Consider the following 20161-nt stretch of genomic DNA (forward strand, 5'->3'; position numbering starts at 1 on the left):
CTTCTCCTAGGGATACATTAGTAAAACTGGCAAAAGTCAATGACAAAGAAAAAATATTACAGGCAGCAAGGCAGAAGAAAAGACCTACAAAGGGACCCCTATCAGGCTTTCAGTAGATTTCTCAGCAGAAACCTTAATATAGGTTAAAGGAGAGAGTGGAATGATATATGCAAAATACTGAAAAAACTTTCAGCCAAGAATACTCTATCCAGCTAAACTATCCTTCAGATATGATGGAGAAATAAAAACTTTCCCAGACAGACAAAAGCTGAGGGAGTTCATCACCACAAGAGCCCCCACCAAAAGAAATGATCAAGAAGGCCCTCATATCTAGAAAAAAAAAGAAAAAAGAAAGGATTGACAAAGCCTTGAACAAGGAGATAGACACAGTCAGAAAATTGCAGCTCTCTATCAAAACAGATTAGCAAACACTTATTTATAACATTAAAGATAGAGGGAAGGAAAGCATCAAAAATAGCTATAATCAGGGGCTTGCCTGGTGGCATAGCCGTTAAGTTTGTGTGTTCCACTTCAGTGGCCTGAGATTCGGTGGTTTGGATCCTGGGCGCAGACCTACGCACCACTTAGCAAGCCACGCTGTGGCAGGCGTCCCATGTATAAAATAGAGGAAGATGGGCATGGATGTTAGAGTCAATCTTCTTCAGCAAAAAGAGGAGTATTGGTGGCAGATGTTAGTTCGGGGCTAATCTTCCTCAAAAAATAAAAATAAATAAATAGGGGCCGGCGCCATGGCCGAGTGGTTGGGTTTGCACACTCTGCTTCAGCAGCCCAGGGTTTCACCAGTTCGGATCCTGGGCACGGACATGGCACTACTCATTGGGCCATGCTGGGGCAGCATCCCATATGCTGTGGCTAGAAGGACCCACAACTAAAAACACACAACTATGTACTGGAGGGGTTTGGGGAGAAAAAGGAAAAAATAAAATCTTAAATAAATAAATAAAATTAAAAAATAGCTATAAATCACTTCATTTTAATCACAAACTCACAACACAAAATGGAATAAGTTGTGACAACAATAACTTAGATGGGGAAGAGGAAAGGGAATGAACCTGCTTAGACTAAGGAAATAACAGGCTATCAGAAAATGGACCATCTCATCTATGAGACCTTTTATACAAACCTCATGGTAATCACTAAACAAAAAATCCCAACAGAGACATAAAGGATAAATAAAGAGAAAACTGAGAAAACCATCACAGAAAATCACCAAACTGAACTGGCAGTCAGAAATACATGCGATGAGAAACAAGGGAAATATAGAGTAACCGGAAAACAAGTGATAATATGGCAGCATTAAACCCTCATATATCAATAATCACTCTAAATGTAAATGTACTGAATTCTCCAATCAAAAGACACAGAGTGGCAGGACGGATTAAAAAACAAGACCCAACAATACGTTGCCTCCAGGAAACACATCTCAGCTCTAAAGACAAACACAGGCTCAGAATGAAGGGATGGAAGACAATACTCCAAGCAAATGGCAAACAAAAGAAAGCAGGTGTTGCCATACTTATATCAGACAAAGCAGACTTCAAAATAAAAAAGGTAATGAGAGACAAAGAGGGGCAATTTATAATGATAAAAGGGACACTCCATCAAGAGAACATAATACTTATAAATATATATGCACCTAACACAAGAGCACCAAAGTACATAAAGCAACTATGAACAGACCTAAAAGGAGAAATTAACAGCAAGAAAAATGGTTAAAAGATATGAAGAGACACTTCACCAGTGAGGTATACAAATGGGAAATAAACATATGAAAAGATGTTCAATATCATTAGTCATTAAGGGAATGCAAATTAAACCACCATGAAATACACACCCACTAGAATAGTTAAACTTAAAAAGACTGACAATACCAAATGTTGGTGAGGATGTGGAACAACAGGAACCCTCACACATTGCTTGTGGGAATGCAACTTTGGAAAACAATTTTGCAGTTTCTTATAAAGTTAAACATAGATTTCCCATATGACCCAGCAACAGGTCCTCTCTAGGGAATTTACCAAAGAAAAATGAAAATACATGTACATACAAGGGCTTGTATACAAATGTTTATAACAGCATCATTCATAACAGCCAAAAAACAGAAACAACCCGAATGTCTATCAAAAGTTGAATGGATAAGCAAATTAGGTTTATCCATAAAATGGAGTACTATTCAGTAGTAAAAAGGAATGAACAATATAGATGAATCTCGAAAGCATTATGCTAAGTGGAAGAAGCCAGACACAAAAGACCACCTATTACATGACTTCATTTATAAGAAATGCTAGAAAAGGCAAAACTATGGTGACAGAAAGCAGATCAGTGGTTTGCTAGGTGCCAATGATGGGCAGACCGACTGACTGCAAAGGGGCATAGGGAAACTTTTTGGGTTTATTGAAATGTTCTATATCATGATTGTCGTGGTGGTTATATGAGTACATACATTTATCAAAATACATCAAATCAAACACTTAAAATTAGTGAATTTTATTTTATGTAAATTATACCTCAATAAGGTGATTTAAAAAAATTTTTAAAGATTTAAAAAAATATTCAATATCTAAGTTATATACATATATAACATGTACAAATTATAGTTACCTTTATATTTCTCAGTAGTGGGTGTCTTGGAATTTGATAAACTTAGTTTGGTAAATGCAGTGCAAAAATCATCCCATGTATGATACAAAGAAACCTCCACCAGTTTGTAACAACATTTACCAACTGGGGCAAACCGATGGCACAAAGACTAAGCACAGTGGCCCCCTATGTCTGAGGAAGCCAAACTGCATAAATGTCACCATTCAGCAAAGACTCACAATACTGACAGGGAGAACTAGCTGTGTGCTAGGTATCCCTTAGTCCACTGTCTGGAATATTCTTCATTTGCAGGTGAAGAAGAAATCTCATCTCTTGCAACTGATACAAGCCCTAACAGTACAACTCATGCTGCAGTTTTAAAAGTCACGAGGAACACAAAGATGACTTTGCAGGTTACCTCACACTCAAAGATAAGGCTATATTCCACTTAAACGGAGAGATGAATCATCACAACGTAAAACTGTGAGATGCTGCCATCAGACTATAATAGAACATGTAAGGGATTCACCAAAAATTCATGTCTTTTGAATATATTTGACCTTCTATTGCTGTTTCTCCCCATTAGAATGATGAAACTCCATAATGACAGGGATTTTTGTCTTTGCTGTTCACTGCTATATTCCTAGCACCTAGAACAATGCCTAGCATATAGTAATTGCTCAATAAATATTTGTTAAATTAATAAATTATGCCCTCATAGATATTCAGTAAATATTTGTACAAGTTTATTATGTCTATGTAGATATTATTCACAGCTAAATGATGTAATACTCTTCCATTACATTTACTTTCTTGTATTCAGAATAAAGAACAAATGCATCTCTATAAAATTAGGGTTTTAGAGAGGGCTATATCAATAAAACCACGTGTCAAGTTCTCTTTCAGCTATTTCCTTAAACCTATTCTTCTGGATATGCTCTTTCTTCTGGATACACTATCTGGAAAACCCTCCACACATTTCTCTATAAATCTGGCCTGTCTTCAGCCTCATCTCCCCAGTTAAGAATCCTTTATAATACCAGTTAATCTCGACCGTTTGATCCACTTTGACTTCCAACAAAACTCTAAATCCCTTTAGGGCAGGCAATATTCAGTACGTTTTTGTATTTCCTACTGTTAAAGAACATTTGATAAATGTTTAATTTGTTGAACGTGATGAATTTTAGTGGGACTGAAGAAGCTCGAGGATACAAAAATTAATGTAAAGCTATGAAAATAAAGAAATATATTTTCATATTAAACTATATGCATAAAACTTACCAGTAGTGTCTGTCCTTGGGAAATGAAGAAATGACCTGATATAACTACGGTGAGAACAAGATAACCAGATTCTTCATTGGACTCAAAAACCTTGAAAAAGAGAGACAGAGAAATATGCATAAGACAATAAATTTCTGTGATACTAATAAACTTATAATACTGATAAGCAAAGTATTTTCTTACATTGATCTTCCTGTTCCAAATTTTCTCTTTCCTTTCATTTAATCTGTAATGATTCCCTTACAGTTTCAAGTGTCTCTTCATAGAAGGCTAACAGACAAGCTTTTTAAAAATATAATTAAAACTGATGTTTTGAAACAAAAGAATACCAGATTAAGAATCAATACATGTGGGGTCTGAGCCAACCACTTTTCAGTTATGTTTTAATAAATCATTAATTCTCTCTGAGCCTCAATTTCCTTTCTGTAAGATGGGGATAATGCCTTACAGGGTTGCTATGAGACTTCAGAATCCTAATTTCTTCAGTTATATAATCCATTTTCATAACCCCTAAAACCTGCTACTTTTCTTTGCATGAGCTCTAATTTGTCAACGTTATTCCTAAAATATGGTGCCCCAAACTGACCATAACGCTCTTTGTGTGGTCTAATTACCTCCTGCTGCTTGCAGTAGTGGAGCCTATGATCACATTAACCTTTTGAGGAGGTAGTCCGATCGAAGAGTTTGGTCTTATATCAATAAAACCTCCTGAAACTTCATCATCTATGGTGGTAAATCATACCTTTGCTTTCTTCATCTCAACCTAAATGTAAGACCTTGGACTTACCCCATTATATTTTATCTTGTTAGATATGGTCTATAGCTGTGGAGAGGAGTTGAGGCAATTAAACCAAAACGTCAGGGAGCACATGACTAATAGATAATTAGAGCGGGATTTGGGTCTTAAGTGACTACCCTGTATAGGTAGCTTTAATATCATTAATAAACACTGTAAGGTAAACATGCTTGTATAAATAAGACGAAATTATAGACTCACCTTAATGTTCAAAGCTCAAAATAATTAACACTTACCTAACTCAACTTAAGTACATTTTTACATGGTTACTGCATTCTATTGAGAAATAATGTTCTTATATAGTTTCATATGTGGGGTTTAGAGCTTTAATGCTATATTTAAACTCAAGATTTCCTATTGAGTTTTCTCTAATTCACTTTAAATTCCTTAAACTTAAAAATTGAACAACATTTTAGATATCAAGGGGGGCATGATAAGCCCTGCACTATTTCCTTCGGTGGTCGTATTCTGCCTTTTTCCCAGTATTAGGAAGTCAGTTGTTTGTACAACACTCTTCCCACTACAGTTTAATGAACCACCTAAAACCACAAGCACAGTCAGGAGTCAAGCACAGCTTTGGAAACTAGAATCTGGTCAGCAAATTCTTTGGAAGGCAGTATGTTAACATATCAACTTTGGAAATATAACATATATCCAAAAAAGTGTCCAAAACATAAATGTACATCTCAATGAACAATGATAAAGCAAACACACAATCACTACCCAGGCAAAGAAACAGAACATTATCAGCCTTCCAGTAGGTACCCTAGTGCTGTCTCCCAATCACTACCTGCTTCCTTCCCCCTGACCTCTAACACCATAGTTTAGTTTTATTTACATGAATGGAATCATACATAAAGAATTATTTTATGTGTAGCTTCATCAATGTTGCTGAATGTACCTGAGTTCATTCATTTTCATTACTGTAGAATACCATTCTATGATTATACTGCAATTTATTTTTCATTCTTTTCTTGGTAAATATTATCTTCCATTTTAGGTTTACCACAAATAATTCTATTATGAACATTCTTATATACATCTCTTGTTGGGTAGAAATACTCATTATGGAGATGCCAATTCTTCACAAATTATTTTATAACTTTTTTCAAGCGATGGCTAATGACTTTCAGGAGAGTCCCAGTAGAATTCTCCCCTGCCCTCTAAACTGTTACATCCAATTGCCCACTCAATATCTCCACTTAAAGGTCTAATAGTGACGTCAGCCCAGCGGCGCAGCAGTTAAGTTTGCACGTTCCGCTTCTCCATGGCCTGGGGTTCGCCGGTTCGGATCCCAGGTGTGGACATGGCACCGCTTGGCAAAAGCCATGCTGTGGTAGGTGTCCCATGTATAAAGTAGAGGAAGATGGGCGTGGATGTCAGCTCAGGGCCAGTCTTCTTCAGCAAAAAGAGAAGGATTGGCAGTAGTTAGCTGAGGGCTAATCTTCCTCAAAACAAAAACAAAAACCAAAACCTAATAGTCATCTCAAAATTAACAGCCCCTAACTTAAGTCCTAGCCTTTCCATTCATTCATTTATTTATTCATTCAATATTTACAAAGTGTTGAGCAAGTGGCTTCTGTTGTCTATCACCAGGAGTATCAGTCTAAACATTTCTGCCCACTGCTACTTGGTACTGGAGTCACCACGCGACACAGTCAAACACTGGATGGAACAGTGCTTTACTCATATAGAGGAGACACAGAGCAAGATTAGCATCATTAGTGGGGGTTGGTTTCCCTTTGGCCAGCAGGTCCCTCTAAGCAGCTGACACAGGGTAGTTGCCTGCACTCACCCCTCTCGTGCTGCAGCAGAAGGACCCTGTCCCCTCCCCTAAGGGGACAGATAGAGCAGTGGAGTTGGCCAGGTGCCATAGGATGCTTAAGCAGAACAAAGGAGCACAGGCTGTAAGGACTCTTTATCTCTTGGTAAGGAAGCGTTCCAGGCCCAACTCCCATTCTTTCGTGGCCAAGAGGGGGTTGAAAGACTGCATGCACAAGACAGCCTTTTCCAACACAAAGCACCTACCATGTGCTAGGCTGTTGTGGACAATTGACTTCCATAGTTTTTCCATGTCAGAGTATAATTCTGCCCTTCCATTTCCTTAGGCCCATACTGTGGAATCATTCTTGAATCCTCTCCTTTTCTCACACCCATATCCAATTCATCAGCAAATCCTTCATGTCTACCTTCAAAATATCCAGAATCCAACCACTTCTCACAGGCGTGGGCTGACTTACCATCATCTCTAATAGATTATAATAACCTCCCAGCTGTCTTTCTCATTTCTATTCTTGCTCCCCCTTTCCAACAGTTTATTCTCAATACAGTAGCCAGAGTGATCTTTTTTTTTAAGATTGGTACCTGAGCCGACATCTATTGCCAATCTTCTTTTTTTCTTCTTCTTCTTCTCCCCAAAGTGCCCCAAGTACATAGTTGTATATCTGCACCCAGGATCTGAATCAGCAAAACCCTGGGCCGCCAAAGTGGAGTGTGCAAACTTAACCACTCGGCCACGGGGCTGGCCCCCAGAGTGATCTTTTTAAAACCTAAGTCAGATCACGTCCTTTCCAGCTCAAAGCCCAGCGGTAGCTTTCCATCTCACCCAGAGACTCATGTACAGCACTCCACAATCTAGCCCTCCATTGCCTGTCTGCTCTCACAGCCCTCTCTGCACTCTGCTCTAGCCACGCTGGCCTCCTCGCTGCTCCTTCAAACTATTAGGCATATTCACGATTATAAACCATTATAAACAATTGTTGTTCAATCCGGAATTCTCTTCTCCTAGATATCCACATGACTTACTCCATCTTCTTCAGATCTTTGCTTAAATGTCATCTTTTCAGGTATAACCTTTCCTGACCATCCTAATGAAAACCGCCACCAACTCTCCCCGTTACCCAAACTAGATCACTCCTATTCCCTTCTCCAGTTTTGTTTTTCTCCATAGCTCTTACCACTTTTGTTACTTGGTATTTACTTACTTATCTGTCTACCTGTCTTCTTTAAAAGATAATTGACAAAGGGGATTACAAGCAATACTAAATTAATCCAAAAGGCAGCAGAATAAGAATAAAAAGGGAACAAAGAAAGATGAGACAAATACAAAACAAATAGCAAAATTATAGACTTAAACCCAACCCTATTAATGATTGCATTAAACATCCCCATGAAAAGCAATCTGACAATAGGTTAAAAAGACAAGATACAACTATATGCTGCCTACAAGAAATATACTGTAAATATAAAAACATGAACAAGTTAAAAACAAAAGGGTGGTAAAAATGTATGCCATGCTATTAATAATCAAAAGAAAGCTGGAGAAGCTATATTAGAATTAGGCAAGAGTATCAAAAGGTATAAAGAAGATCATTTCATAATGATAAAGGGGTCAATTAACCAAGAGACATAATTATCCAAAACATTTATGCCCCAATAACAGAGCTTAAAAATATATGAAGTAGGGGCCGGCCCAGTGGCATAGCAGTTAAGTGCGCATGTTCCGCTTTGGCGGCCTGGGGTTCGCTGGTTTGGATGCCAGGTGCAGACATGGCACTGCTTGGCACGCCATGCTGGGTAGGCATCCCACATATAGAGGAAGATGGGCATGAATGTTAGCTCAGGGCCAGTCTTCCTCAGCAAAAAGAAGAGGATTGTCAACAGATGTTAGCTCAGGGCTAATCTTCTTCTTCAAAAAAAATATATACATGAAACAGTAACTGACAGAACTGTAAGGAGAAATAGACAAATCCACAATTAGAGATTTGAATACCCTTCTCTCGAATGCAAACTGGTGCAGCCACCATAGAAAACAGTATGGAGATTTCTCAAAAAATTAAAAACAGAACTACCATACAATCCAGCTATCCCACTACTGGGTATTTAGCCAACGAACTTGAAATCAACAATTCAAAGAGACTTATGCACCCCTATGTTCATTGCAGCATTATTCACTATAGCCAAGAAGTGGAAGCAACCCAAGGGCCCATCAACTGATGACTGGATAAAGAAGATCTGGTGTATACACACATGGAATACTATTAAGCCATAAAAAAAGACAAAATTGTTCCAATTGCAACAACATGGATGGACCTTGAGGGTATTATGTTAATTGAATTAAGCCAGACAGAGAAAGACAAACACCATGTGATTTCACTCATATGTGGAAGATAAACACACGGACAAAGAGAACAGTTTAGTGGTTACCAGAGGAGAAGAGGGTTGGGTTGGTGGGCACAAGGGGTAAAGGGGCATATTTATATGGTGACTAAAAACTAATAATGTACAACTGAAGTTTCACAATGTTATAAACTATTATGACCTCAATAAAAAAATCAATTAAAAAGAAAAGAAAATGGAAGAGACAAGCCACAGACTGGGAAAAAATAACTGCAGATCACATATCTGATAAAAGAGTTAATTCAGAATATATAAAGAACTCAGGCAACTCAATAATAAAACAAAACAACCCAATTTTTTAAAATGGGCAAAAGATTTGGACACTTCAAAAAAAAGTATGACTAGAAAATTAAGGACAAGAAAAGATCCTCAACAGCATTAGTCATTAGGGAAGTGCAAATTAAAACCACAAGAAACCACTTTACACTCACTAGAATGATTATAATCCAAAAGACTGACAATCAAGTGCAAGCAAGGATATGGAGAAACTGGAACCCTTATATAATGCTGGTGGGAATGTAAAATAGTAGAATCATCTCAGAAAATGGTTTGGCAGTTTCTTAAAACATTAAACATACACTTACACATGACCCAGCAATCCCACTCCTAGACATCTCTATCCAAGAGAAATGACAACATACGTCCATATAAAGTCCTGGACATAAATGGTCATAGCTGCATATTTCATAATAGCCCAAAACTGGAAACACTCAAATGTCCATCAACTGATGAATGGGTAAACAAAATGTGGTATACCCAAACAAAGGAATATCATCATTCAGCAATAAAAGAGAAAGCACTACTGACATGATATGAACGTCAAAAACATTAGGCTAAGTGAAAGAAGCCAGACACAAAAGACTACATATCGAACAATTCCATTTATATGAAATTTCTAGAAAAGGCAAAACTACAGAGACAGAAAGATGATCAGTAGTTGCCTGGGCCTGGAAGTGGGGAGTGACTACACATGGCCACAAGGGAATTTTTTGGATGATGAAAATGTTCTATAACTTGGATTGTGGTGATGGTTGCACAGTTGTATAAATTTATTAAAATTCCTCTAATGATACACTTTAAAAGGAGTGAATTTAATGGAATGTAAATAATACTTCAATAAAGCTGTATAAAAATTTAAAAAATAGAAAAACAAAAACCCCAAAACATCTAAGTTAAAGAAGCCAGCTACAGAGGACCAGATATTGTGTGATTCTATTGTACGAAACATTCAGATAGGCAAATCCATGGAGACAGGAAGTAGATTACTGGTTGCCTAGGGATGAGAGAGGGACGGAGGGATTGGGGGTTAACAGCTAAGAGGTGCAGGGTTTCTCTGTGGCATAATGAAAATATTCTAAAATTGGTTATAGTGATGGTTGCACAACTCTGAATATACTAAAAGGTCCTAAATTGTACACTTTAAAAAAAATCCCCCCTCAATAACTGATAGAACAACTACATAGAAAAATCAGCACATATATAGTAGACTTGAACAACACTATCAACCAACACGACCTGATTGACATTTACAGAATACTCCATCCAATACCAGCAAAATACACATTCTTCTCGTGTACACAGAGCACTTACCAAGACAGACCACATTCTGGGCTATAACACAAGTCTCAGTAAATTTAAAAGTATGTTCTCTGAGCATGAATTAGAAATCAATAACGTAAAGATCTCTGAAAAAATGCCCAAATATTTTGAAACTACTTCTACTCAACATTGTACTGGAGGTTCCAACCATTTTAATCAGGCAAGAAAAAGAAAGAAAAAGCACCCAGGTTGGAAAGGAAGAAGCAAAACTGTCAATTCACAGACAATATGATCATGATATGTAGAAAATCCAATTAACCTTCTCAGAATAAATTAATTTTAGAAAGGTTGTAGAATACAAGATCCACAAACGAAAACTAAATTATACATGATAGTAAAAAACAATTGGAATTTTATTTTATTTATTTATTTAATTTATTTTTTTTGAGGAAGATTAGCCCTCAGCTAACTACTGCCAATCCTCCTCTTTTTGCTGAGGAAGACTGGCCCTGAGCTAACATCAGTGCCCATCTTCCTCCACTCTATATGTGGGACGCCTACCACAGCATGGCTTGCCAAGCAGTGCCATGTCTGCACCCGGAATCTGAACCAGCAAACCCTGGGCCGCCAAGAAGTGAAACGTGTGAACTTAACCGCTGCGCCACCAGGCCAGCCTGGAATTTTAAATTTTAAAAACATCAAAATTTACAATAGCATCAAAAAATACGAAATGGGGTAAATATGACAAAAGAAATAAAAGATCTGCACACTGAAAATTGACGGAAATTTAAGAACACGTAAATATAGGGAGAGATATACTTTGTTCATGGATAAGAAGATTTAATATTAAGATGCTGAGGTAGGCAGAATAACGGTCCTCCAAAGATGTCCATGTCCTAAAATTCATATGGGAATGTAAGGATGCAAAGAAAAAATCTTAAACCAAGCATTTAAGTCAGTCAGTTAGCATTAACGAAGTACCCACTATATTCTGATCTCTCTTATAAATATTTGGGAAAGAAAAAGACATAGAAAGGAATGTCCCCAACCCTGAGCATCATTTGTTCATTTGTTTATTCAACACATATTTATTGAGCACCTACTAGATGCCAACCATTATTCTAGATGGGATACATCATTAAACAAAACAAAGATTCCTGCCCTCACAGAGCCAACACGGGATGGGGATGCAGAACAAGGGTACAGCAGATAATACATTTAATTAGTGGCATACTCAAGATGGGATGGTGGGATCAGTCAGCCCTCGTGCAGGCAATAAGGGAATGCTTTGTAGAGAATTTATAAAAAATAGTCAAACTGACTAAAAAGCAGTTTGCTTTTTATTACCACCATGTGCCAGCAATTCTAATCAAAGGCACTGATAAAATACTCTCCCCTGAAAAAAACTTTTTTCGGTCTAAGTTCTAAACAATTGCCACAGTTACTGCTGAGTTTAAATAATACGTATATAAGCTTCTATTTAATAAACTTTGTTTTCTACATAGACGTCCATTTGGAAAACTCCCAGTTATAAAGTTGGCCTGCATAATGCAGACTTAACCACACACACTTGTTTCAGGAGTAGCTCACAATGCTTTGATATACTTCGGCTTGCTTAGCACAGAGTTGTTGTCTCCAACCCTTTCCTAGGACGCAGGTCGCTTCAATCCTGTGGTACTACATTCTTCTGCACTTAAACCACAGATTCAAAATAAACAATGATAGCACAGGGATTGTAAAGATCAAGAAACAGAACTTGAATTACTCCAATGCTGTCATCATACGGGCTCTTTCGGTATTTATATTTGCATTTAAAATTTTAAACAATGAAACAGACTGCAAGCAACAAGATGGAACATTTTTGTTTGGTAAGTGCAAATTTTAGTTCACACTCAACATTTTACTAAATTTGAATAATACTTTTAACACTGACATTTATTCTTTTTAAAGTGTTAAATGTTTCCAAACTAAGGAAGAAAAAGGGAGTAAAACATATCAGCAATTTTATCAGCAGTTGCCTAAACTGTACTTTGGAGATTTTGAGTTTTATTTTTTTTTAAATCACTTATTAGTTAGTGGGCAATTAATTACATAAAGTATCAGCCTGTAACCAAAGTTCAAACAGTTAACTAGATATAACAACAACTAGCTAAATAGTTGTGCTTTTTTCCTGCCTTCTATATTGTGTATTTCCTTTTTCTTATTTATTTTACTGGCATGATTATAATAAGGAAGCTCAAAAGAATTTTCACTGTCTGCATAATAAGTGAATAATTTCATTTATGAAATGTGAAAATACTTTCATCATTTAGGGGAGGAGAGGAAAGTGTTAAAAAATTATCCATTCTGGTGTCATTATGTTTAGTGATGTGTCTAGAACATCTAAGTAATTATCTAGTATATAAGAAGGTGCTAGGAGCTGGGGAAAAATAAAGCAGGGGAAGGGCAATGGGAGCGTGAAGATAGGGCATAAAAGTTACAATATGAATAGGGTGGTCAGGGTAGGCATCACTGAGAAGGTGAGGCTTGAGCAAAGACTTGAAGGCGTGAGAGGGTTAACCAGCTATCTGGGAATTCCACACTGACTATTTTTCAGATATTTGTTGCAATCCTCCACCTAAAAGGTCTTTATAGCATGCTCATACAGTTTGAAAATGTCTAATTTAAGACTTCCAAGGGCTTCAGGAAAAATGGTAGTTTGATTGCATCCCTGCAGTCTTCCCTTCCCAAATCCAATCCAAATACCAATTACCTTCTCTTGAGTACTTATTAAAATCAATATCCAAGTGCGCCAGAAGGGTGGGTTGAAGTCTTAGGATCCAGATAAAGAGAGCTGATATGTTTTCCCCCTACTGGAGAAAGGAGGCCCTAGCGTGAGCAAGGAGCCCCAGGGCAAAAATAGGAATGCTACAGTTTTGGGGAGGGAGCTATAGAAATTGGTGGGTTGCCAAGAGAACCAGCCTGTGTGTTCTGAAATTCCTACTGGTCTCCTAGCCTCCAAGGAGTCACACTGGAGCTGCACAACTTACTCAGCTGAGTCCTTCCTACTCCTCTACAGTAGGCCCAGAGGACTGAGCCATGCACCTCCCAACACTCGCCACTTAACAGTATGTGTCCACCATTCGACTTCAGCGCCAAGGGTAGAAAGAGGCATAAATTAAATACAGGAAAATGACTACATACCAATGGGCTAAAGCCATGAAGAACAAACAGAAAACCCAGAACAGGTGGCTCCTAGTGGAACAAAACTGCTGGAGGAGAGCAACAACAGCTTGAACGAAAAAATAATAATTAGTATTATTAAAAACACTTAAGGAGAGTCTTGGAGGTAAAAACAAGCTTTATAAATATAAACATTCAATAGCTAAATTGAACAATGGGATGGACACTGTTAAGACCAAATTAACAGTGTGAAAGATCAAGTTGGAAAAATGTTCAGACATACAGAACAAAACTCCAAAGAGGAAGAAATCGTGTAGTACAAGACAATGTGCAGCAAAGACTCAGATCCAGGAGAACAAATGTTAATGACAGGAGCTAAAGTGGAAGGGAAAACAGACTGAGAAAAGGCAATGATTACACAAACAATGGAAGAAATATCCCACAACTGCAGAAAGACATGATACAGAAGATGGTTCAAGTTTCAGGCATTGATGGCGGGAAAATAAAGGTCAACAACTAGACGCATCCTGATAAAATTTCTGAATTGAAAGGATAGAAGAAGATCTTAAGCGGTCTCAATGTTTGAAAAAAAAAAAGGCATTCTCTAACACTGGAGGATTCTAGAGAACTTTTTTTAGTAAGAGGTAAATGAAGGGAAAGAATCACACATTATCCTACCTCTCCTATACAAACCAACCACCGGGTAAACTATAATGGATACGAGGAAGTTTCTCTTTAAAAAAAATTCCAGATAATAAACGAAGGAAAAAAGATAAAATTAGAGTAGGAACATTTTGCAATTCCTAATTAATTAATAGCTCTAGGCCTTGTGCATCAATAGCTGCAACATCACAAAGAGAGAGATAAATAGGCATTACATAACTTCTAACGAGAAGAAAACCAAAACACCTTTTAAGCAGTCTTGCAAAAGATCAAATAAAATAAAACAACCTGAACTTGATGAAGCCTCTAGATTCAACTATCAATTCACAAGCAATACAGAAGATAAAGGATCACATTAGTTGTACCACAGACATGCAGTCAGCAAAATCCATAGTGTCAGAAACTCTGTAGAACTCAGTTTTTTCAACAAATAAATTGCAAGGAAGGGAGAGAGGTGGGATCAGAGAAACATATGGGGGAGAAACCTAAAGATTAAGATATACCAAAAACAATGTATGGTCCTGTTTAAAAGAATTATGACACTTATGAGACTATTAGAAAATTGAGTACTATTTAATAATATTAAGGAATTGTTTTGTAGGGTAAAAATTGTAGTATGATTATGTTTTTTAAAGTCCTTATCTTTTAGAGATACGAACCGAAATAACTATGATGAAATGGTATGATGTCAGAGATGTGCTCCAAAATAACACAATGGATGTGGATAGAGCATAGAGGAAACCAGACTGGCCATGAGTTGATAATTGTTGGAGCTGGGTGATACGTACACGTGGGTTTACTATACCATTCTGTCTACCTTCGATTATGCTTGAAATTCTTTATAATAAAAAGTTTTACAAGAGGCTTCCATGTCCTTTGTTGAGTAGGTAGAAGCAAGGTTAAGGAAGGCATTCAGCTACTACAAAGGACAAGGATACTACATGTAATGTCCTAACTCTACAGAGAGATTCCAAATATCATAATGCCTAACATAATCCAGGTATCTGAGGAAAAAAAATTGCTTAATTCTGGCTCTTCGGAAATATTTTTAATGAGTGATAATTTAGCATTTTACTGACTGTTCACATTAGCACAATACGAAAAGCTTAAAGAAAAATGTTATCTCTAATGACCAAGTCATCACAGAAAAAGACAGTAATTTTCAGGTGTCAGAACATATCACATTCACATCTTCTCTTAATTCTAGTTGCTAGCCTAAATGTGACTTAAGATTTACATCATCAAAACAGTATTATGGTACTGGCATAAAACAGCCACATAGACCAGTAAAACAGAATAGAGAACCCAGAAATAAACCCATGCATAAACAGTCAACTAAAATCTGACAAGGGAGCCAAGAATACTGAATGGAGAAAAGACAGTCTCTTCCATAATGGTGCTGGGAAAAGCGGATTTCACATGCAAAAGAATGAAACTAGACACCTACCTTACACCACTAACAAAAAAATAGCTCAAAATGGATTAAAGACTCAAATGTAAGGCGTGTGTGGGAGATCAGAATCGGCTACTCCAAATGTGTCTCTTGGCTTATTTCTAGGAACGAAAGACTTTAAAAGAAACTTTGGCCTTCCCCCTAACTGCCTAAAAGAATTTAAGATAGAAGGCCTGTTCCTAGGACAGGCCATCCCCATAGATAACTCTGGGTATCAGTAGACTGTGAGAGTCCTTGCTAAGCCCATTCTTACCAAAGTTCTGTCTACCAAACGTTTGCTTTCCCATCTCCATGTGAATTGCCTTCCTCCCCTTTGAAGCCCCAAACCACTACCCCAACATCCTCCTTTGTCTTTAGCTGAAGATGGTATTTATGGTGGGGGCTTTGGCCATTCTGGCGAGTTACTTGGCTTTCCTGGGTTTCTCCCATGTATACACGTTATTAAACTGTGTTTGATTTTCTCCTGTTATTCTGTCTCACGTCAATTTGATTCTTAGACCAGCCAGAAGAACCGATAGGGTAAAGGAATTGTCTTCCTCCCCTACACCTGAAACCATGAAACTCCTAGAAGAAAACATAGGGAAAAAACTCCTTGACATTGGTCTTGGCAATGATTTTTTAGATATGACACCTAAAGCACAAACAACAAAAGCAAAAACAAACAGGTGGGACTACCTCAAACTAAAAAGCTTCTACACAGCAAAAGAAACAATCAACAAGATGAAAAGGCAACCTAGGGAATGGGAGAAAATATCTGCAAACCACACATCTGACAAGGGGTTATATCCAAAATATATAAGGAACTCATACAATCAATAGCAAAAAAGCAAATAATCCAATTTAAAAAATGGACAAAGGACCTGAAAAGACATTTTTCCAAAAAAGACATACAGCTGGCCAACAGGTACATGAAAAGGTGCCCAAATCACTAATCATCAGGGAAATGCAAATCAAAACCACAACGAGATATAACCTCACACCTGTTAGAATGGCTACTATCAAAAAGACAAGCGATAACAAGTGTTGATGAGGATGTGGAGAAAAGGGAATCCTTGTGCACTATTGGTGGGGATGTAACATGGTGCAGCCACTATGGAAAACAGTATGGAGAATTCTCAAAAATTAAAAATAGAACTACCATATGATTCAGCAATTCCACTTCTGGGTATACATACAAAGGAAATGAAATCACTACTTCGAAGAGTTATCTGCACCTCCATGTTCACTGCAGCATTATTTACAATAACTAAGACATGGAAACAACTTAGGTGTCCTCTGACAGATGAATAGATAAAGAAAATGTGGTACATATAGATTTACACAAGAATTTTATTCAGCCATAGAAAACAAGGAAATCCTACCATTTGCAACAACATGGATGAAACTTGAGGGCATTATGCTAAGTGAAATAAGTCAGACAAAGAAAGACAAATACTGTATGATCTCACTTATACGTAGAATATAAAAAAACCAAACTCAAAGAAACAGAGTGCTTACCAGAGGTGGGGGATGGGCAAAATGGGCGAAGGTGATCAAAAGGTACAAACTTCCAGTTATAAGATAAATAAGTTCTGGAGATGTAATGTACAACATGATGACTATAGTTTAACAATACTGTATTGTATATTTGAAAGTTACCAAGAGAGTAGATCTTAAAAGTTCTTACCACAAGGAAAAAAAATTTGTGACTATGTGAGGTGATGGATGTTAACTCAACTTATCGTGGTAACCATTTTGCAATATATACATATATCAAATCATTATGTTATACACCTTAAACGTATACAATGTTATATGTCAACTATATCTTAATAATACTGGGGGAAAAAGAAGATTTACATTAACTCGACCTCTGTCTGTTGTGGTATTTTGCCATCCACACAGTAGCTAGCACACACTGAGATACAGAGCCTGTCTATCACACGCCGGCTTTTCAGGCATAGCTTATATACAGGTTAAATCAGTCTTCTCACATTTTCTCTGTACGCATTTGTGCAAGACTGTACTATAAGACTAACCTAAAATTAAACAGAAAAAAGTCAAATGAAAATACAGAAAACTATTTCAAGTGTACTTACCTTAAATTATATCTACATGAAAGGGTAAAATAGTGTTACTCATCAGATGTGACAAATTAAATTATGTACTTGAGGGGCTGGTCCAGTGACACAGCAGTTAAGTTTGCACATTCCACTTCAGCGGCCCGGGGTTCGCCGGTTTGGATCCTGGGTGTGGACGTGGCACTGCTTGGCAAGCCATGCTGTGGTAGGCGTCCCACATATAAAGTAGAGGAAGATGGGCAGGGATGTTAGCTCAGGGCCAGTCCTCCTCAGAAGAAAGAGGAGGATTGGCAGTAGATGTTAGCTCAGAGGTAATCCTCCTCAAAAAAAAAAAATTATGTACTTGATTAATAGTTTTGTTTTCTGCTTTTAAGACCCCTCAGAAAGTGTCACAGCTCTATATATTGGCCCAAACTGCTGATTTATGCATTACAAAATATGGAAAATGTGTGAAATTGCTAAGTAGGCTATCAGCTGCCTCCCCACTGACTCTCGATAGCTAAAGAGACTCGTAAATTATTTCAACAAACTTGAAAAGTATATTATGCTAATGAAATGGCCTTGCTACATACCTATTACTAAACTGTAAAATTCAGTATTTTGTTTTTGGTGTTTCACAAAAATGAAAAATTTTTTCAATAACAATAGTAAACACAATTACAAGAGTGTAACAATTAGACCAAAAAAAGAGGAATGACATGTACCTGAGGAACATGTTTCTTTAGAAACTAAAAAATTATCTCATGCATCAAGGCATGAGATGTGATTCCTCTTCTTTTATCATATATCCCTAAGAACAAGATTAATGATCATGAAATTACCCAGTCCCTTTAAGCCGAGCTACCAGAGTTAACCTTGATTAGCAGCCATAAGCAGAACATATTTACTCAAAACATCTTTCATGCAACTGAGGAATAAGTTCTGTATGTCTTTGAAATTACAGATCAAGATCCCTCTGCTTACTGTTCTTTCCATAAAACAGTTCTAGGACATATCTCCAATACTATGTTTAAAAAATCCTTTAAAAAATTTCCCAAACTAATAAATCCTATAACAATCACCAAGGATGGGCCCAGCCCCTTGGCGTAGTGGTTAAGTTTGGCACGCTCTGCTTTGGCAGCCCACATTCATGGGTTCGGATCCCAGGCACAGACCTACACCACTCATCAGCCTTGCTTGGCAGCGACCCACATATAAAAAAGTGGAGGAATGGGGCCAGCCCAGTGGCACAGTCGTTTGGTGGCCTAGGGTTTGTGGGTTTGGATCCTAGGCGTGGATCTACACACCACTCATGAAGCCATACTGTGGTGGCATCCCACATGCAAAATAGAGTAAGACTAGCACAGATGTTAGCTCAGCAACAATCTTCCTCAAGCAAAAGAAGGAGACTGGCAACAGATGTTAGCTAAGGGCCAATCTTCCTCAACCAAAAAAAAAAAAAAAGGAAGAAGATTGCCACGGATGTTAGCTCAGGGCTACTCTTCCTCAGCAAAAAAAAAAGTCACCAAGTATATCAGAAAGTACCTCCCATTGCCATACCTGTCCTAGGTCTCCGCAATCCTCACACTCGCCTTTGCTATCTTCATAGGCACTATCTTCTATTCATTCATAAACAAGGCTCATTTAAACTCATGACACTTCCAAAATCCAAACTGTATTTCTAAATCTGAGGTAAAGAAACACCTTAACTTGCTTCTCGGATGCCATGCTGTCATTTGTGAGGAGAAAGGAACCCTATATTCCAAATGAGCAGGTCCTTGAGCTTATTTGGCTAGCTCTTTCAGTGGTGATGCCTTAATCATCTTTAATTTTTTTTTTTTGAGGAAGATTAGCCCTAAGCTAACATCTGCTGCCAATCCTCCTCTTTTTGCTGAGGAAGACTGGCCCTGAGCTAACATCCATGCCCATCTTCCTCCACTTTATATGTGGGACGCCTGCCACAGCTTAATCATCTTTAAACAGCCCTGCATAGTTCTGGCATAGTAGGTGGAGAACAAATCCTAAACATGAATGAATTTTAATACTCTTGGGCCTCATTTTAAACTAACTTCTTAGACCTCTTCATCCACAAGCCAAAAAAGAAAGATCTTCACTCTATTTGTCCAGATAAATTCTACCTTAAATCATATTATACCAACAAGCCATGGCCTCTATGAAAATTATGTCTGTTACACAATAAAATTAAGCTTTTATTTATTGAAGGAGAAAAAAGACTGGTTTCAACTTGGAAATATGTATTTATAAACTGGTACTTTCAAAGAAGTAATGATTTTGTCACAGAAAAAGAATTTAGAATATCAGTTAGAAGATTCTTCCTCAAAAGCCTAAGCAATCTACAATGTATGTGACATACAATTCAATTAAACATAACTAAAATTATAAAATTGTAAAAATTATTTCTGTATCTATCAGTCAGGTATGGGCTAG

The 20161-nt window shown here is 37.4% G+C and overlaps 1 protein-coding gene across 1 annotated transcript in view; it reads right to left on the reverse strand.

The window, feature by feature from the left end:
* The window catches only part of REC114 (REC114 meiotic recombination protein), an 88092-nt gene that overhangs the window by 60631 nt on the left and 7300 nt on the right, over nucleotides 1-20161 (reverse strand). Inside the window, exon 2 of the mRNA XM_044764572.2 lies at nucleotides 3883-3972. Coding sequence (XP_044620507.2) covers nucleotides 3883-3972 — 90 coding nt within the window. The remainder of the gene's footprint in view (nucleotides 1-3882; nucleotides 3973-20161) is intronic.

This window comes from Equus asinus, chromosome 2 (assembly GCF_041296235.1).
Source record: "Equus asinus isolate D_3611 breed Donkey chromosome 2, EquAss-T2T_v2, whole genome shotgun sequence".
In the NCBI taxonomy this organism is placed as follows: Eukaryota; Metazoa; Chordata; class Mammalia; order Perissodactyla; family Equidae; genus Equus; species Equus asinus.